The sequence below is a fragment of the Myxocyprinus asiaticus genome, chromosome 6 (assembly GCF_019703515.2).
Source record: "Myxocyprinus asiaticus isolate MX2 ecotype Aquarium Trade chromosome 6, UBuf_Myxa_2, whole genome shotgun sequence".
Classification (NCBI taxonomy): Eukaryota; Metazoa; Chordata; class Actinopteri; order Cypriniformes; family Catostomidae; genus Myxocyprinus; species Myxocyprinus asiaticus.
Window position 1 is genome coordinate 52,425,900 of NC_059349.1, and position 22,442 is coordinate 52,448,341.

General features: G+C 36.4%; 1 protein-coding gene across 2 annotated transcripts in view; it reads left to right on the forward strand.

Moving 5' to 3' along the window:
* Nucleotides 1–22,442, forward strand: part of LOC127442535 (neurturin) — a 47,431-nt gene that overhangs the window by 17,325 nt on the left and 7,664 nt on the right. Inside the window, exons 3-4 of one of the 2 annotated variants that reach the window (XR_007897491.1) lie at nt 19,147–19,429; nt 20,744–21,056. Coding sequence is in view for 1 of the 2 variants with exons in the window: in XM_051700643.1 (XP_051556603.1) it covers nt 19,174–19,429 (256 nt within the window). In the remaining variant the exon portion in view is untranslated. Of the gene's footprint in view, nt 1–19,146; nt 19,430–20,743; nt 21,057–22,442 lie in introns of those variants that run through there. The other variant, XM_051700643.1, reaches the window with a different exon arrangement.

Here is a 22,442-nt window from a genome sequence, read left to right on the forward strand (position 1 = left end):
CAGTGCATCTATTGTTTTATAATCTAAAAACTACCAAACGTATTTTTGTGAAGTGTTTTGCTTGAAAAGTGTGCTTGAGCTATCTTTCTTAAAAATAAATGCCACTTGCTTTGATATTTTGTTATATAATGCAAAGACATTCATAGTGTCAAAATACTTTTTGGGGCACTCTATATCTACTCTATGTAAAGGGCAAGAATGTGTGCTGTTTACTGGGCTAGTGTGTGTGTGTGTGTGTGTGTGTGTGTGTGTGTGTGTGTGTGTGTGTGTGTGTGTGAGTGACGTGCGTAAATCCATTGCATGAGGCGGCAGCAAGATTAGCCGGGCCGGCTGCTCCCACACCCCGCGAGCCAATCCCAGGTGTTAGCCCACGTGACACTAGATAAAGCAGGCCGCATTAGTGCTAATCCTGGCCTGATCTTTGGAGTGCGTTCCCGTCCCCTTCTGCCACCTACCTGACCCTGTGATGGACACAACCTGTGCAAGGCCTTCCCCACACAGCTTACGTGCCTGATTTTTCAATGAAGACTGTAAAGTAGGTGCCACGCGTTATCAGAATTTGTTGTGAATTACGTAACTTCACCTTTCACCGTGTTATCTATTGCTTGAGACAGAGTTCTGGAACAGTATAATGCATAGCTGATGGTGTTTTATGGAGCAGTCAGACAATTTGACATATACTGCAAGTCAAAAGTATGGACACACCTGCTCATTCTGTATTATTACTACTTTTCACATTTTAGAAAACTAGTTAAGGCATTAAAATTATGAATAAGACAAATTAAAGTATGGGAATTAAGTAGTGACTAAAAAATGCTAAACAAATCTAATATTTTGAGATTCAAGTCTAGATTCCAGCTCTGCACACTGTTTATTGTCTCAAGCAACTTCATGAGGTGCATCCTGGGATGCTTTTTAAACAGTATTGAAGTTCTCATGTATGCTGGACACTTGTTGACTGCTTTTCATTCACTATCTTGTGCAACCCTTCCATTTAATTACATGTGAGTGATTGGACAGTAAATGAGTAAGAATTGATTACTAGAAAATGACTAACCATTGATTTGTAATTAGTGATAGGTTGTAATAGGCATTGTGTTGGCCGACTAACAGAAGTGGAAGTTTCCCTCTTGTTGTTTTTTTTAAAAGCTACCAAAAGCCTTGTCAATGGATTAAATGCATTTTCTGTTTTCAATTATTTTGCGGGTTTTGAGTTCATGTTTTGTATAAAATAAGTGTTTATTTAAGGGAATGTTCCAGGTTCAACACAAGCTCAATCAAAAGCATTTGTGGCATAATATTGATAACCACAAAAAAAAATAAAAAATAAAAAAATAAAAAAAAATTTTTTTGACTCGTCTTTGTTTATACTGTATATATACTGTATATATATATATATCGTGATTACTGTCACTTAAGGCAGTTACAGTAGAATTGAATGGCGCCAGGGCTCTACAGTACACTAACATTTTTGTTTAGGACCTCTTTTGCCCCTAATTGAACATTTTTAGGGGTTCAGTGAAAAATTAAGGGGCACAAGCAAAGTTTTTTTGAAAGCCTTTTTAATGTCTCACAACACAACATACAAATGCACAAGCAGGCTTAAGAATTACTTCAGAATTCAGAAACAAAATGTTTAGGATATTATACACCTTCTGATAAACTTTTTCAGTTAACATTACAGGCAAAACTAAACATCAGTCCTGACTGATCACCTTTATGAGCATCTGATGAACACAAAATATAAATGTAATATAAAAAAACAACTTTATACTTTCATTAGCCATATGCAAACATTAGGTCAATTTAATTCTTAACAGATTAGACATTCATGAACATCCAAGTATGAAAATATATTATTCGAATTTTCATGACAAAACGATTCAAATTATTATTTTTATTTTTTTATATATATATTTTTTTTGCCCCTTTTCTCCCAGTTTGGAATGCCCAATTCCCACTACTTAGTAGGTCCTCGTGGTGGCGCGGTTACTCACCTCAATCTGGGTGGTGGAGGACAAGTCTCAGTTGCCTCCGCTTCTGAGACCGTCAATCCGTGCATCTTATCACGTGACTCGTTGTGCATGACACCGCGGAGACTCACAGCATGTGGAGGCTCATGCTACTTTCCGCAATTCACGCACAACCTACCACGCGCCTCATTGAGAGTGAGAACCACTAATCGCGACCACGAGGAGTGTGACTCTACCCTCCCTAGCAACTGGGCCAATTGGGTTGCTTAGGAGACCTGGCTGGAGTCACTCAGCACACCCTGGATTCAAACTCACGACTCCAGGGGTGGTAGTCAGCGTCAATACTCGCTGAGCTAACCAGACCCCCCTACATTCAAAACTATTTTAATGTAGTTTCAATTTTAACTATCTGTTAAAAATTATATAATGCATTATTGCTTGTTTATGTTATTCATCTTGAAAATAATAGTGTTGTTTACAATATATTTTATATGATGCGCACATAAACTACCTCCCATTTTTTATTGAAGATGTGTGTTTTTCGTTCGCATATGCCTTTTCTGACCATTGCGGTCAAAAACAGCCATTTACCTACATTTAAAAGCGTTCATGACAGGGGCGGATCTAGAAATGTTTTTATGGGGTGGCAAGGGAGTGGCATGCAGATAAGGAGGGGTGGCAACACCGAAGCAAGCGCCCATGCGTAATTCTTATGGATGAAGTTACCAAGCTTCATCGCAACAAGTACTAGTTCATTAATTGGAGTCACTATCAAATTACAAATGTCCATTAATTTGCAATACAAATGCATTTCCACAGGAACCACATAGTAACCATTTTGCTACTGATTTGCCAACATTAAAAAAAAAAAAGTAACAAATTGTATCTCCAGAGCACCAAGACATTGTCTATTAAACACATCAACAAATTCTAACTGTTCCTAAGCTTCACATATAGAACCGGCAATCTGGACAAAACGTCACCACCTTATGCAGGCCACATTTTTTTATTTTGAAGTGTACCCATGGATGGAAAATGCATGCATATCCCATGTTATTCTGCTAATAAAGTTCTGTAGGCCTATCGCCTTTGTAACAGCTGGAATAAGCCATTTGAAAGCGAAGATTAACACAAAGTTAGGTCTAAATTCAAATAAACTATACAGAACATTGTACTGTGGGGGGGCAGTGCTGCAAAACTCATGAATATTAATTATGCTATGCACAGTAAAATATCCTTTTAAATTACCTGTTTCAATCAATGGTTATTCTTAATGACTGATTCAAGCACCCAAATATTTCACATAACATGGTAATTTCATTTCTACATCTGCCACTATCAGTCTAGGGATTTTGTTACTCAGTAGATGAATACATAGATCAGCACTTTGATTAAGAACATGACTGATTGATCTAGTGGTAACTTTTTGCCTTTAGTTTTTAGAGGTTTTAGATTTGGCCCAAATATAACTTTTTATTCTAATAAAACAAGATTGCATCTGTATGTCAGTGGATGGGTGTTACACTTTAAAAATGCAACAACAGATCCAGGGAGATGAGAGTAGCGGAATCACAGGCACATTTATTGACAGTTCTGTATATGAAAAAAACAAACCCCGAAATTCAGACAGCCTCTACTCTCCAGCAGTAGGAACCCGGAAAAATGTCAATATGCGCCTGAACGCCAGTGAACGAGATGACACAGCTCATGAACAACCCTTTCCCATAGCATAACCCAGCCATGAAACACTCAGTTTATATAGGGAGGAAACACACTGCGCATCGGTGCGCCCAATCAACAATCAGCTCACCTGGTTACCGCACACCTGAGAGCGATTAAAAGAGAGGGAGAGGTGGGGCCTGGGTGGCTCAGCAAGTAAAGACGCTGACTACCACACCTGGAGTCGCAAGTTCGGATACAGGGCGTGCTGAGTGACCCCAGACTTCCTAAGTAACCAATTATCACGGTTGCTATAGTGGGTAGAGTCACGTTGGGTTAACCTCCTCGTGGTCGCTATAATGTGGTTCTCGCTTTCGGTGGGGCACGTGGTGAGTTGTGCGTGGATGCCACGGAGAATAGCATGAAGCCTCCACACATGCTACGTCTCCCTATGTGCTCAACAAGCCACGTGATAAGATGTGCGGATTGACGGTTTCAGATGCAGAGGCATCTGAGATTCGTCCTCCGCCACCCGGATTGAGGCAAGTCACTACACCACCATGAGGACTTAGAGCGCATTGAGAATTGGGCATGCAAATTGAGGAGAAAAGAGGGCGAGAAAGAGAAAAAGACAACACACACACACTACATACACACAAAAAATATGGTCGAGAAGGCCATCACAATGGGGGACACGGAAAAGAGCGCGAGCTGCGGAAAAACTGCCGACACTAAACGACACTGATAACAGCCGCAACGAACACTTATCATAACATTCAAAATAACTCCGGATCGCCGGTCGAAACACACACAGATGAAATAGAAACTCCTACTCAAGAACTGGAGATGTTTCATCTAGATAATACACATACCTGACGACAGCTATTTTAAAAAGTGGTGAGAACACGTCTCACCCGTCTCAACCAATAACTGACAGCAATGTATCTGATAATCATTCAGTGAATACTTGGAAACAACTGAGAAATTTATCTTTTACCTCTTTTGTTTCCACGTATTTGTCAATGTGGTCATTGTTGAGGAACTAAGCTCATCAACCCACGAGAGCCCAAACACTGTACACGCGCTGCAATAGTATGAAGGCAATTGGTCGATGCTGTGATTGGTTGCTGCTGTAATCAATCACACTATGGGTCTGTAGTCATTTGTGCATTCGGTGAGAGTTTAGGCAGTTTGACATGAATAAACCCCTACACAATGTCAGCATCAACTATAATATACTTACATTTATATTTAATACATTTGGATAGTTATGTTGGGGTGGCAGATGGGGTGGCAATGCTTTTTCTTAGGGTGGCCACCCCGGTAGATCCACCCCTGGTTCATGAATCATTTCAAACGCTGTTCGTCATTTGACAGATAAAAAATAAGCAAGAAACTCCACTTAAACCATCTTTATGTGGTATATGCATATTCGGCTCCATTTACTCTTGGTCTCTGTGCGTGCCTAACCCTAACCCTAGCTCATTATCATCATACTCATTTTAATGCAAAAATAACTAGCATACAATTACTGTTAAAGGAATATTCCATGTTCAAACAAGTTAAGCTCAATTGACAGTATTTGTGGCATAATGTTGATTTCCACAAAAAATTATTTCCACTTGTCCATCCTTTTCTGTAAAAAAAAAAAAAAGCAAAAATCGATGTTACAGTGAAGCACTTACAATGGAAGTCAATGGCAGAAATGTGAAGCTTATAATTTTAAATAAAAAGCACTTCGATTATTTTTCTGCTAAAACTCATGTATTATTTGAGCTGTAAAGTTGTTTAAATCATCATTTTTACAGTCATTTTTTGTGGACATTACATTGTCATGGCATCGAAGTAGTAACATTTTCTATAACTTTACACAGAAAAGGTTAGTAAGTGATTTTATCACACGAAAATCATGTTAACACATATTGTTCATGTCTTGTGTCTATACTTTTGAAACATTGAGTATTTTAAAATTTACGGATTGACCCCATTGACTTCCATTGTAAGTGTCTTACTGTAACCCAGATTTTTGCTTTTTTAAAGAAAAGGAGGGATGAGGTGAAATAAATGTTTCTGGTATGCCACAAATGCTGTTGATTGAGCTTAACAGACTATTGCTTTAAAGTATTTTGCATTTAAGGTTAGATGCATTATGGAGTTCTTATTCTGATGGTACTATATTAGTATTGGAATGTCCAATTCCCAATTTGCTCTAAGTCCTTATGGTGGTGTAGTGACTCACCTCAATCCAGGTGGCAGAGGACAAATCTCAGCTGAGACTGCCAACCTATGCATCTTATCATGTGGCTTGTTGAGTGTGTTACCTTGGAGACATAGCACATGTGGAGGCACACACCATCTATGCACGACTCACCACGTTCCCCACCAAGAGCAAGAACCACATTATAGCAATCATGAGGAGGTTACCCTGTGTGACTCTACCCTCCCTAGCAACCAGGCCAATTTGGTTGCTTAGGAGACCTGGCTGCAGTCACTCAGAACACCCTGGGATTCAAACTTGCAAACTCCAGGGGTGGTAGCCAGTGTCTTTTCCACTGAGCTACCCAGGGCCCCTGCTATATTAGTTTTTAAGTTTAGGTATCAGGTATGACTTGTACCAGTGCAACAAAATTGTGGATTTAACACCGTTACGGCGTTTACCAGAATACAGGTTTTACCAGCATTACATCATCATGACAAAGTTGTGCAATTGGCTATAACTTTACACAGATGTGGTTAGTAAGCAATTTTATCACACCAAAATCACGTTAACACACATATTGTTTAGGTCTTGTGGCTATAATTTTGAAATGGTGAGTATTTTAACATTTACGGATTGACGCCATTCACTTCCATTGTAAGTGCCTCACTGGAACACAGATCTTTGCTCTTTTATATATATAAACAAGGAACCGGTCGAAAGAATTTCTGTGGTAATCAACATTTTTCAGTTTCCAGTACTATGTAAAGTTGGCAGCAAAACTTAAAGACTCTTTAAGCTTTTTGCAACATATGCAATACACACTAATATCTCTTATATAGAGCATAAGCCTTAGGCTGGCAGAACAGACTACAAGACCTGGCATCCATACCTGCTGTGGTATTGGGGCAGTGGTGGCTCAGTGGTTAAGGCTCTGGGTTACTGACCAGAAGGTTGGGTTTTCAAGCCCCAGCACTGCCAAGATGCCACTGTTGAGCAATGTCCTTGAACCCATCTGTTCCAGGGGTGCCATATCATGGCTGACCCTGTGCTATGACCCCAGCTTAGCTGGGATATGCAAAAACCCAAGACTTTCACCCACTGTTGCACATGTGTATATGGTTGAGCAACAGTAAGGGATTTGAAATGTTCTGTTTATTCTGGACTATTTCTTCTTCTCACACTGCTAGCAATCTCATAATATCAGAGTCTTCTAAAGAACCATTTTATCAGATTTCAAAGACACGTAATTCTCTGAATCTGTTGGTGGTTAACACCTGCTTTCTTGCTATAACAAGCTGTCTTGAAACAATCTGTCTTTGCCCACTGTAGCGAACTGATAATGAGTTAACTGATGTTGTGACAGATGAAAGGAAACAGGCACATAGTCACTTCCAAGAAAAACATTTGGCTTTCTTCCACAGAAGTTTCTGTAAGCTTTTACAAAACATGTAGGAAAAACACATTAAATGCAATCACTCTATTTTCATCGCACCATGCGGCATCTCTGATTGTTTACAATGTGTGTTTTAGTCTTGAAACGCTTCTATGTAATTAGTGTAATTAGTAGCATCGCTCACTTTTCTACAAAATGTGAAGGTCTAGTTTAATAACTAAAACGTACTTGTCTTTTTGTCATACACACAATTACAAGAGGCCCTTTTCAATTATACTGATTATTTGTCAGATCACATGTGTGTTTAAATATAAATGAGCAGGTAAAACTTCATGTACACAGATGACCAAATCATCACTTCTGTTTATGACATCATAATATAATCACCATCCATCATTCATCATACATACATCAGTTGATGTCAGACTCAACAATGAGTATAAAGTCTCAGTATGTCTCAAAGTTAATTTTCTATTTCTTTCATAACGGCCTGTGTAATTAAAGTTAATTCATCAGCAGAATCACCATGGATGGTAGTGATTCACCTCAACAGGGCAATTAATCAAACGTCTATCTCTGAAAACTCAAATCGCTGTTTGATTATTAGTGCTGCAATTAAACGATGACTCAGAGTATTACATAACACAAGAGCAAATAATCATTAGTGGATATACATGCTGTAACAGTCTGTATTAGTGTAGCGTATAGTATAGTAGTGTATAGTAGATATATCTAAATGCATTTTTAAAAACTCGGATTACAGTGGATTTCAGTAAACACAGCTGAGAATGAAGCCTGTCGAGAACATATCCAGGTCATAATTCATCCCAAATGTAGGAAGCAAGACATTTTTATTTTGCATTAAGAAAAATAAAGCCTATTTTTAGGATGACGACTAAATGCAGCCGGTGCCAGTCAGACATCACTTCAGTCTATTACGATGGACTTCAGGGGGTGAACTGATTCCAACTCCAACCATAAGACATGGGATACTTAATATGCCACTGCCTGAACCTTGGACATAGGATGGACCTCACAGAAATGACCTGCTGGTTGAACTGCGATGCACCTCATTGATCTCTGCCTGTATCACCTTTGTCTAATGATGGACTACACTCTTGAAATAGAATACACAGACTATCAATTAATTGCCAACAAAACCCTTCATCAGACAACTAACAAAGGACAATGCATCTATGTGAACTTCTGCAGTTAATCCAGGATGAACTTCAAAGACATCAGTCTTTAATCTTACAGTTCTTACAAAATCTTTGTTTAAAGCATTTAAGCAAATTATTCAAGATTCAAACTGCAAAACACTTAACCATCATGGTAATATTGATTTAATATTCTAATTTTGGTGCATTACAGTGTTTTGTACTGTAATACAATATAAATTACATTATTACAGTAATGATAATCTAATGAGAATCATTGTTGAGAATAATGGAATGTGACATTACATGTCATAATACAAAAAACATTAATAAATAATGTCCTAAAAATAGGCTTAATTTTTTTAAAGCACAATATAATACATTTTTTCTTTTGGGATGTTCTCTTGAAATTCACCCAAATAATAATCTATTTATTATTATCTGTTGGAAGTTCTAAGTTTGCCAGATCTATATTTGTTCTTGTAAAGAAAACACAGAAAAAACACAGTGGATGAGATAAAGATACTTGAATGCAACAGATATTACAACATGTTTTCCAACAGCATGATAAGACTTATTAAAAAAAAAAGAAAAAAAAAACAATATATATATTATTATTATTATTATTATTATTATTATTATTACATTAAAAGTCAAATTAATTAAAGATGATAAGATTTCCTCTTTGGATATTAGGATTTTGGCTATATATGGACTTGTGTTGGATAAATGTGCTTGAAAAATAATGTGGGCATTGCTACCTTGTATCTAGTGAATCTCATGAAAAAAATCTCCAAATGTCACCAAAAAAATCTAAATAAATTATATTTAACATTAAGAAAATGAAGTCTATTTATTTATTTATTTATTTTTTGAAAATTAAGATTTTTGCATTGTGAAATTATTTTCATAACAATTAAAAATATCCCCCAATTGCCATATACTTTACTTTTTTTTTTACTTAAAAAAATCTTTAGAAAATAATCAAAAAATATTTTAAATAGTAATAAAAAACAAATGAAATTATCATTATCTTTATTTCCCTTTATTTTTTTACTGTATTGTGTTAAAAGTGTAATACATTGATTTGAACAGTACATTGTTACACAAAACATACAACCAGCAAATACTAACATGATGTTATAAATAGTGTACAGTTTGACATATAATTGTAATTATTTGTATTTTATATAAATTCATTGTTATTATTGTTATTATTTTCATTACAGTATTGAGAATTTGGTGGAAACAATGTCACAATGGAAATGTTATTTTAAGCTAAATATAATTTCTTATTGTTATAACATAATAATTTTTCTTTATTTATCACACATTATACATTTGCACATATACAGTGAAACTCTTCTTTTTCACATATCCCAGCCAGGCTGGGGTCAGAGTGCAGGGTCAGCCATGATACAGCACCCCTGGAGCAGATAGGGTCATGGGCCTTGCTCAAGGGTCCAACAGTGGCATCTTGGCGGTGCTGGGGCTTGAACCCCTGACCTTCTGATCAGTAACCCAGAGCCTTAACCGCTGAGCTACCACTGCCTAGTAATTTAGACTTTAGGGTGAAATATGACCTGTTCTTGAAATATGACCTTGTGACATGTTCTTTTCAGGTTTGATTACAAACTAATTACAAAATGTATATACCTAAAACAGTCCATAAACTATGCACACACTAAGCAAGTCCCACATGAACCAGTAAGACCACCATACAGTCAGTCTGGCAAAACACTTCCAGTGTTTCCCGTCTGGATCTGTCCTCAGATGTTATCCATCTGCTGTTTTCTGCTCTGGGGAAGAGTTTCCCCACATCCTCTCCGACTCTGGAGAAAACACAAGCTGGTGATAGCTAAGAAAAATAAAAGACTTTTCAATTAGGAAAAAAAAGAGGATGTTTAACTGCAAAAACAACAAAGAGAGCCTAGCGGAGAGTCCTCGAAAGGAAAGGAATGTGATCTTTTGAGAGGGTGAATGAGAAATATGTGAATGCTATACACACGTACACTCGATGCATGCAGATATATCTTAGTCTTATATAGCTAACCAACCAAACACAACAGACAGGTGTGGTGGGGTATGTCCTTTTAGCGTGTCCACGTGTAATCTGTACGCACAGACTCAGAAAACTCCACAGCCTTCCGCAGAATTGGAACGTTGTCCACATACACTCAAAAAATAAAAACGTGCAATGAACTTTTTCACACAATTAAATGAAGCTATTTCAACAACAATATTACGTTGTTTGAACTGATTTGTTCCAGTCTTGTTGTACAAACTTTATTTAGTCATGCCAACTAGATGCAAAGAAAATATTGAGCATGATTCAAACTTTGGTCGCCTGCAAAGATGCACCATCATGCTATTTATCAGACCTTGTGTTCCAATGATGAAGACTCTATATGGACATTATGATATTTAAATTACCACAATGTGAAAATGATATACTCGATAAGTAAAGTTTGTCAAGACAAACTTTGATGTTAGCTTGGCAAAGCCTTGTCAGAAAGTTTAAACTAGTTTTTAAAGGTTTGATGGTTACATAGACATTACAGTTAGACAAAAAGACAGCTAGCTAGATGGATATTGTCAGTCGGTCAGACAGACTTTCGTCACAGGTTTTATGAGATGCATTCAGCTATAGATACTGTACATACAACAAGAAATGACCATATTTTAATAGAGCACTAATTTAACCCTGTAAAGCCTGACATATGAAAGAATTGTCAGAAAATTAAACTGTTTTTAGTACCATTAGAAAAACTATAAAAAGAAATCGTGATTTAAATATATATATACATGCTACAGTGGTAAATCTGGTATTTTCAGAGGACTCTCTGGGCTTTTCAGAGATACCACATGTTAGAGAGTTTGACCATGACAACTTCCTCTCCTTGCTCTATAAATATGGATTGAAATGTATAACAGTTCAATTCAGCAAATTAAATACAATATGAATAAAATATTATTTTTTCAATAAACAAATTTTATCATATGTATGTCATGCACAAAACACTATATTAACATTTAAAAAGTGGAAATTGTAAAACTTTTATCGCTGGGTCTCAGGAACTTATGGTAAGATGACATCATAATAGCTTGTAATGTAAAATAATGAGATATTTATAATGACAGAGCAGAATGCATATTTGAAAATACACAGAAATATTAGTTCACACTTTAAATATATCTTATAAAAAAGTATTTGTCAGGATTTCCAAAGCTCTGTGATGTTTTTTGTGGTGGGCATGAATGTAATGTAATGGTGATTGAGAGATATTCCTCAAAAGTCTTTTGTATCATATTTGAAACATGGATTTCAAAGGGGATTTTTCAATAAAATAATATACAAAATTTTAACCAAGCACAAGTTGCTTATATTCAGCAAATCTTCATTTTAAAATATCAGTAACAGTGTAATCATTACCATCACTTTTACTTTATTAAAATAAGCTGTAATTTTTCCCAACATAAGAGTCAGTTTTCGCGCAAGTCCGCCTTCATTTTAAATAGATCGATATAAACATTGAAACCACTCTTTTTTTCACAAATAACCACTAGATGGTGCCATAAACATGTGAAACTTACAAACCTTAGATTGTTTGGCTCGTCAGCTTGAACAGAGAGTGAAACAGAAACCGTCAAACATTGTGTATCATATTTGATATACACAGCTTTATAGGGTTAAATACACTACATGGACAGATTATGTTAGATTAAAAAAGTAGTGCTAAACTCAGACGTGTGTGTGTAGGTATGGATTAGGGATATGCCATGGTGGTCAACTAATCAACTTGTGGTCCAACAACTGACTAGTTGATTATTAATGGGGTTGACTACTAACATGAATATTTTAATGGTGGTGGTTTTAATGGGAGACACAATTCTCATATTAATTGAGAGATGCAACTTCTTGGAGAGCGTTTTTATGTGATTATAGCTTGCTGTGCTTAAAAGTGATTAATAGTCAGCACAGTAAAACCATCTGCAAGAACTTTCGTCTCTTTAATAATTTAAGTTTAGTCCATTTATGCACTGCTGCTATTACATCCATCAATGTGCCGCATTAACAACACATTACAAGACCATCACTGTCAGATGTTAAATCCTCTGCTGTGAGTAATATTCCTGTATTTGAGGTGCTTTGGAGAGAAAGTCTTTTGCTGATTCTCTCTGAAACTGCTTAAATAAATAAATAAACTGCTTGATGTCATGAACTAGATATGTACCCACATTATCTTGCAGTTCTGTTCTTTTAAATGTGCAGTGAGGATCGCCTCCCAAGCTCTCTGTTTACATTGAAGCATGTCATTCTGCGTTCAAGATGCGCATAAGCGGTTTGTGCCACTCTGTTTTGAAGCCTTTCTTATTTTTTACTTTTTTTACTATGATAGTTTTGTGCAATAATATGTTATCATTATTTATTATATTTATTTTTTTGCATTACCATTAGTTACCATGTTGAAATACTGCGCTTAGCGTTTATATATCCTTCTGAAACACATCTGATCAGGGTCATGTGATCATAACGGATCCTATATTATACATAAATTAACCTTCTTTTTTTTTAAACATAATTTTTTTTAGTTTTTAATTTAACACAATCGGAGTAGGAAAGACAAAAATATCTTCTTTTTTTCTCCCCAATTTGGAATGCCCAATTCCCACTACTTAGTAGGTCCTTGTGGTGGCGCTGTTACTCACCTCAATCCAGGTGGCGGAGGACGAATCTCAGTTGCCTCCACTTCTGAGACCGTCAATCCGCACATCTTATCACGTGGCTCGTTGTGCATGACACCGCGGAGACTCACAGCATGTGGAGGCTCATGCTACTCTCCGCGATCCATGCACAACTCACCACGTGCCCCATTGAGAGCGAGAACCACTAATCGTGACCACAAGGAGGTTACCCCATGTGACTCTACCCTACCTAGCAACCGGGCCAATTTGGTTGCTTACGAGACCTGGCTGGAGTCACTCAGCACACCTTGGATTCGAACTCATGACTCCAGGGGTGGTAGTCAGCGTCAATACTCGCTGAGTTACCCAGGCCCCCCCTACAAAAATACATTATTATTTTTAACACTATTAATTGACTAGTCCTTCAAACCACCAACCGACTAGTCGATTATGAAAATTGGTAGTTTTGCACATCCCGTCTGGATCTGGATTTCCATTTGGTCAAGCACAGCGAAATTTGTTTTTAATGTAGACCTAAACGGATTAAATCAACTTCTACTTTACAAATTTAAATTGATCGCATACAATGCAATTAAGTTGTGACAAAATGTATAATTTAATTTCATATTTTGGTAATTCTTTCAGCTACCAAAAAGAGTGTAGAACTCGTTTAACACATTTAACCATATTTAAATATATTTAACAGATTTCATCAGATTTTGTCTGGGCCTGCCTATTAGTGAGCCTATTTTTCTGTTGCAGTGGTCATGAATCACTTGTGAACTTACAGCCTCCATGTTACCATTACGAATCACCAGCACTGCTTCCATTGACTTGAACATCTCGGCAAACAGAGCTTCACCCTCAGGAAACATAAGACTAATTGTTTGGACTTGCTTGTGTACAATGATGTAGGGACTCCACCCAGGCGGATGCTCCACACCTTCATAAAGATAAGGGATGAATAATGAAGACGAGACAATACGTAGAAAAGTTTGCGTCCTGAAAGAAAGAATGTCCATATATTCATACCGAGCAAACACAGTTCTGAGCAGACAGTAAATCTTTAGATTGTATAATAGTGTACTAAAGGTTGTTTAAAACAGGCCATGCAGAGGGCAATGCACTCTTTATGCCAAGTATGCTTTTGACACCAAAGAAAATATCATACATCAGGGGCGAGGCCACATAAGGGTTAGGATGCCACTGGTTCATCCCGATTGATGACTGGTGCACCCAAAGGCTGACAGAAAATAGTATTGATAGTTTTTAATTAAAAAAGAAACAGCATTTTGTCACGCAAAATGATCATAGGTCAAATGCATGCATATACTGCAAAAAAAAAAAAAAAAAAAATATATATATATATATATATATATATATATATATATATATATATATATATATATATACAGTTGTGCTCAAACGTTTGCATACCCTGGCAGAAATTGTGAAATTTTGGCATTAATTTTGAAAATATGACTGATCATGCAAAAAAAAAACTGAATTTTATTTAAGGATAGTGATCATATGAAGCCATTTATTATCACATAGTTGTTTGGCTCCTTTTTAAATCATAATGATAACAGAAATCACCTGATCAAAAGTTTACATACCCTTGAATGTTTGGCCTTGTTACAGACACACAAGGTGACATACACAGGTTTAAATGGCAATTAAAGGTTAATTTCCCACATCTGTGGCTTTTTAAATTGCAATTAGTGTCTGTGTATAAATAGTAAATAAGTTTGTTAACTCTCATGTGGATGCACTGAGCAGGCTAGATACTGAGCCATGGGGAGCAGAAAAGAACTGTCAAAAGACCTGCGTAACAAGGTAATGGAACTTTATAAAAATGGAAAAGGATATAAAAAGATATCCAAAGCCTTGAAAATGCCAATCAGTACTGTTCAATCACATATTAATAAGTGGAAAATTCGCAGATCTCTTGATACCAAGCCAAGGTCAGGTAGACCAAGAAAGATTTCAGCCACAACTGTCCGAAGAATTGTTCAGGATACAAAGAAAAACCCACAGGTAACCTCAGGAGAAATACAGGCTGCTCTGGAAAAAGATGGTGTGGCTGTTTCAAGGAGCAGAATACGACGATACTTGAACAAAAATGAGCTGCATGGTCAAGTTGCAAGAAAGAAGCCATTACTGCAACAATGCCACAAAAAAGCCCGGTTACATTATGCCCCACAACACCTTGACACGCCTCACAGCTTCTGGCGCTCTGTAATTTGGAGTGACAAAACTTTATGGTCACAACCATAAGCGCTATGTTTGGAGAGGGGTCAACAAGGCCTATAGTGAAAAGAATACCATCCCCACTGTGAAGCATGGTGGTGGCTCACTGATGTTTTGGGGGTGTGTGAGCTCTAAAGGTACGGGGAATCTTGTGAAAACTGATGGCAAGATGAATGCAGCATGTTATCAGAAAATACTGGCAGACAATTTGCATTCTTCTGCATGAAAGCTGCGCATGGGACGCTCTTGGACTTTCCAGCAGGACAATGACCCTAAGCACAAGGACAAGTTGTCCCTCCAGTGGTTACAGCAGAAAAAGGTGAAGGTTCTGGAGTGGCCATCACAGTCTCCTGACCTTAATATCATGATCCACTCTGGGGAGATCTCAAACGTGCGGTTCATGCAAGACGACCAAAGACTTTGCATGACCTGGAGGCATTTTGCCAAGATGAATGGGCAGCTATACCACCTGCAAGAATTTGGGGCCTCATAGACAACTATTACAAAAGACTGCACGCTGTCATTGATGCTAAAGGGGGCAATACACAGCATTAAGAACTAAGGGTATGCAGACTTTTGAACAGGGGTCATTTCATTTTTTTCTTTGTTGTCATGTTTTGTTTTATGTTTGTGCCATTCTGTTATAACCTACAGTTGAATATGAATCCCATAAGAAATAAAAGAAATGTGTTTTGCCTGCTCACTCATGTTTTCTTTAAAAATGGTACATATATTACCAATTCTCCAGTTTTGAGCACAATTGTATATATATATATATATATATAAAATAATATTACATTTTTTACTCTAATTTTTGTGTTTTTCAAACAAGATACATTCACTTCTTACAAAATTTTGAACAAATTAAAAAAAAAATATATTGACAAATTGAGTAAAAATAAACTTAATTAAGAGGGGAAACTAGTTTATTTTTCTATAATTATATAACATCGCTTAATTTTGTAATATTGCATTGTGTACCCTTTTCCTTAGCCTTTATGGCTACATTCACACAATCAGGAATGACAACCATGATTTCAATCCTAGGAAAAGGTAATAATAATATCATAATATAATAGTTAACTATAAATACATAACAAATTCATAATAATAAACAACATAATATTCACAATTAGGGCTGTCAACCGATTACATTTTTTAATCGAATTAATCGCAATTAATCGCATATATAAATATTTGAGAAAGCCCCTCAAATAACAATAATTATATTATAGTTATATTTAAATAATTACAAATAAAATATATGTATTATAAAAAGTAATCATTAAGATAATGAAAATTCATTACATTATTGTGGCAGAAGAGTTAAGCATTGATAAGATGATCAAAAAGTGGCTTTATAATCCAATATATTGTTTATTTCCATATTATTGAACATAAGCCAGTCATTGGCCTACAGTTCACAGCAGTCCGTTTTGCAATTGAATTTGTCAATCAGTCCATAGACTTATTATAAGGGCTTTTCTAAGGGAGCGTCAATGTACACCTGCGTCAGATGGATACTTTTGGGGCATCTCACTTTGGTTGCATCGTGTCATAAATGTCCCGTTTTTTAGGCCGTTAAGTTAAACATAGTTTGAAAAATACATCATGAGATCCCTAGGTTCAGATTTGTGCTCCTTCAAGCTGTGTTTTTGAACGCAAGAATGCGTCCTCATGTTGTGCCGTCTGCTGTCGTTAAGTGTGGTTTGTTGTCTGTATAAACTGCGCGTTGCTTTTACAGCTGAAGTTTCGCTTACTGCCCCCTGGAGAAAAAAGGTGGTCCTACAAGCCTGAAATGCTCTGATGGGATGAATATTCTTTATTACGGTCCAGGGACTTGATTAATTGCATACATTTTTTTAACACGTTACTTTTATTTAATTAATTGCACTGAATTAAAGGTGCAGAAAGCGATTTTAGCCATTCTAGAATTTCCCCAAACTGAGCTGTTGGATTAGCCACGCCCCCTTTTTTTCCCAAAAACCCCACTCCAAAGATACCCAATGAGCTTTATCGAGACCGACACAAGCAGAAACGGTTGTCAAAAACAGCAGCAGCAAAATAGCGCCCTCAACTGACAACTGTTATGAGCAACATGGCATTAAAATGGCATTAAGACTCAATAATTCGCTGCAACTACAATACTATGAGAATGCGCAAAATGATTGTCAGGTCGAAAGTGTCATTGTCCGTGGCCCACGGACACATTTTTGTTTGCTGTTTACAGAGTCTTGAGCTGTCACAGAGATGGTGAGATATCTCAGGACACTTATTTCATTCATTTCAGGGAGTAGTAAAAAATGTTGCATACCTTTCCATGAAAAAAATCGCTTAAAGCATCTTTAATGCGTTAAATCTATAGCCCTATTCACAATCGCAGAGTTCCACACTATTTCACCAAAGTCCATGCACACACTTATGTAAACTTTAAAACAGTGTAATGTTTTCCATCAGAATACTTTCACAGTTCACTGTAAGCTTTCAATTATGAAGGGCAGAACATATTTCAGAGACATTTAGATAAAAATGTCAGTGAAACAGTGTGAGCTAAAATGAACATCTAGGAGTTCTATCAAAGACATGTCGGAATTCCTCAAATGTATGCAGCTTTGCATGCATGTGCAACTGACGCCTTGGTAGTTCGCTGCCTAACTAGTGACAGACTGATATAATCAATTGATATTTGACCATTTCGAGATTTCGAGATGTCCACTCGGTCAATTCACAGAAGTGGTCATTCGTCCTAGTGTTAGTCCCAAAAACAGCCTTATATTGTCAATATAGACGATAAAAATTTTGTGAATGTAGAGTAAAATAAGTGTTGATTTCAGCTATTTTGTGTGCATCTCTCTTGCTATCATTAAATTGCATTGTGCATATATCGGCTATCCTGCACTCTAGATTAGTGTTTCTAAACTGAGTGGTTTCACTTGATTTTACATTGGACATCAAGTGGAAATTTTATTACTAAATGTAGAAATAAAAAAATACCGAAATACATTAGAAAAATATTAAATGAAAAAATAAGTATAGAATAAATGAATAAAAGAATAACTAAATATGGAAATAAATACATTCAAATACAAAATATAGAAAAAACAGATGTAAGAACATATAAGTATAATAAATATTTACAGAAATGATTAAGAATAAATTATTAAAAATATATAAATTATATAAAATATATAAATAAAAAATTATATATTATTAATTTTATTTATGATAAAATTATTTTATTTATATAAAAATGTATACATTTTTATTTAAATTAAAAGTGTGTGAAAGTGTTATAGAACATTTTCCCCATTGGTTCATTTATTTATTTGTGTAAGTTAACAATTTCTTTATTTTCATTTTTTTTTCTTCCTCATTGATTTATTTATTTTTAATGTCTGCAGGTTTGATCCTCCATAATTCTCACTTTTCTTTTTTCTTTTACCTTGTGTACTTTTTGCCATGGTTTTTAAGGATGAGGGCATGTCACGTGACATTTCAGTGTTGAAATCTGCCTAGTTTGGCTAGCTTTTACAAAATGAAAGATTCATTTGGACCAAAAGTCAGTTTGTTTGGACGCTCTGCCTTTGATGTCTACAACAAAAGAAATGGGAAGGGGTTTTTCCTCCTTTTTTAAATTTGTTGAGCCTATTTACTTTGCTATCATAACTCTGTACGATTATATTTTTAATTGCATTTTATTATTTGCATTTAGCATTGTTTTTGCCTAAAACAGAATACACTTGAGACCCACCAGTTAAGAACAACTAGTCTAGATATCGGTATTGGAAAAACCAATAATTGTTTGAACATCTGTTTGGTGTCTTTTAGAGTTTCAATGCTCCACGCTGTTCTAAGATGAGGGTATGGAAAGAGGTCACCCTCACCTTCATCCTGTTTGGTGCCTCATTTTTCCTCCTGCTCATAAGAATCACATTACCAGTTGGGCCCTCCTACCCAAAGGCCTTAGGGATCACATCTTACTCACATCCACCATCCAAAGCATCTGCATCACCACCATCATCTTCATCATCATCAACATCATCAACGAGAAGGCCAGCCCTACGGCGACGGGTCAGAACTACAGAGAACATGGGCTCTCTCCTCTCTGAATGTAAGGAAAACCATTTTTTTCCCTTAGGGACCGCGTTAGTGTGGATGAGCTCGTGTCAGATCGGACTGACAGGAAGTATTAATATGTCATTCTATAGTCTGCGTTCTGACACGTCTCTGCAGCTAAATGCCGTATATCACACGGCTCACAGTTATCACACAAAGCACCAACTCACTTTTCATTTAAACTCTTAAGTGTGTTTTGTTGACGTGTGCTGAAAGTAGTTTCTTTTGTTATGATAAGGATGGTTGAAAGTACAGGAACTGACAAATTCGTCATGTTCTATCAGAAATATTTGCATGTTAGAGTTATTTGAGGAATGTCTCTGTCAAAATATGGTAGTTCTGCTAAAATACCATAAGCTTGCCAAGGCAAGCATCACTATTACTACTGATCATACTTAGGATTAAGGATTTGAAAAGTCCTGCACTGTTTGTGCTACAGACAAGAATGAGACCTCAAATTGTGAGGCTTGTTGAGGAGAAAGCGATAAAAGTGATCAGACTCATGATTTTTGCCTGACAGATAATAAAACATGGAGAAAAAAACCCAACAAAAAAACGTAAACTTACACTGGAGGAACCGAGAACACCCTAGCGACATGCTAAAACCACCCAGAACACCTTAGCGACCACTTAGTAGTAACAATCTATAAAACCAGCCACAATACCCTAGTAGATGCATAGCAATGCACAAAAAAACTGGTCGACAGATGGTCGTGTTGTTGATACATCCAGTCTGCGTTCAGTTCTGTGGTGCGAGCTTTATCGGCGACCGATATATTAATGGAATTACCACCGATATTTTCGCCGATTATTTGTTACGGTTTATTTGCGTGCGCACACAACTTGTCTGTGTTAGTGATAGCCAAGCTTATGTCGCTGTGTGAGGATTATTTCAACATCTCTACACCTTGTTAAGTTGTTTTGGGGCTGGTTTTAGTCATCTGCTGTAAGTAACGACTTTTTGTTTCATGAGGCAACAAACGAAAACGTGGTAAAAACATGCATGTACGGTATGTTACTTGGGGACATTAATTTTCACGCATTATTTCATGAAACAAACAGTATGTGGGAAATAGCACATCGTTACTTACAGAACAGCACTGTAATTAAAACAAGTCCAAACACAACCTAAAATGGTACATTTATCTTGAAATAACTCTTACTCGAGATGGATAAAAACACTAGTTTGAGTGAGTGAAACGAATGTGCTTGTTGTAATTTATGAGTTGAGACTTTTATAAAATTTTGACTCATGACTATTCGATCTGTATGATGTTACCTATTCCCTTTATGATTGTTGTGTTCACAGTTCAGAAGTTGTTCAGTGGAACTGTCACAGATGAGTGCTGTAACAAGTGACTGTGAATGAGATGTGCATAAGCACAATGCACGGACATACTGTTCATAACATACACAAACCACAACCTGCTGTCATAAATATTACACCATGTATACAGAGTTCAGGGTTTGTATTGTGTGTTTTGTTGTTTAATGCACGTTACATGCAGTTTTGGTTGAATGCATTATTACAGCTGTTAAAAGTTAATTATTCTCTCTCTGTTAGCGAGTCATCAGGATTACTGTAAACACTCATACAGTATAAATGGGTACCATACAATTTGTGCAAGTGTATTGTCATTTTTTTTGTCATTCAAATTAGCATTAATCTTTAATATAGGCACATATCTGGTGCATGTTAACTCTGCCAAACCTTAAATAGCAGCACGTCCAAAAGCTTCTAAATGACACATTTTTCAAATGAGAAGCTTTTAATGAATTAGCAAGCAGCAGAGACTATTTAGCAGAGACGGGTCACTTCTATTAAAATTAATGAGAGCTATTGGAACGCCCAATGGTCAACGGATGTAGAAAGAAAGTCCAGCCTTACAGGTAAAAGAGCCAATTACCTTTTAGATACAGACATCGCCTGTCAATCAACTCGAGAACGTGCATGCACATTAACTATAAAAGCCGGGAAAATTGCATTTTTTTACGTAATCTGAGGTAAAGATGCACCATTTATGATACCAATTGTTGTCAGATTTTACTGCTGATTTAAAATATATTCTTTGATCATAATATTGACCAACCATTTTGGAGATTTCCGTCTTTCCCCATTCAAGCAGATTGGAGCTGCATTTGTATGCCGCTTGTTTACTTAGAAAAATAGCTGCCCGAGAGCCTTCCAAACATGGCCGACAGTGGACTGACTTGCTAGAAAGACTTTTAGAAATATAGAAATGCTAGCAGTTCCAGGTTAAACTTTTTTTTTTTTTTAAATATCGGTATTGGTATCGGTCAGAATGAGCTGCGAATTATCGGTATCTGCCCAGAAATTCCATATCGGTGCATCCATAGTGTTCTTGGCTTTAGTATATTTGAATCTGACCATTTGTTTCTAGCATCTCACTCTGTCTCTGCCATGCACATAAATGCCACTCTGCTGCCGCGGTTTAAATTAAACTCAGAATTGTTTAAGAATCGTTGGAGAAAGAACTGCGATGCATCAGAGAATCGATTTTTTTTCTCTCACCCCTAATCAACATAGGCTTGTTTTTCACACTGAACACAAGCATTTTTAATTGCATTTCAACTGGAAAGAGCAACACCTTTATGTCAGTGGTGATACTGTTCTTATACAGTAGATGTATTGTACAGTAAACCATTCATTCTGAGAAAAAAAAAGGTAATAAATGAAAAACATACACATTGTATCTGTTTGAAACAAATGCAAATTGATGGTTTATATTCAGAATTTAAATGTTAGACCAGCATACAAAAAATGACAGAAAAATCACATCGAAACTTCCATGGAAAAAGGTCTATACACATATCTAGAGATCACGATATCATAGAAACCTTGGTATGGTCTATTTTGACTTGGGTCAGTAAGCAAAAGTCTAGCAATCATTTAGTAACACCCTAGCAACAACCTAGTAACACCCCTAGTGACCACCCAAAACACCCTGACATTGCATAAATATAAACAAGTGTCATAAAAATGAAAT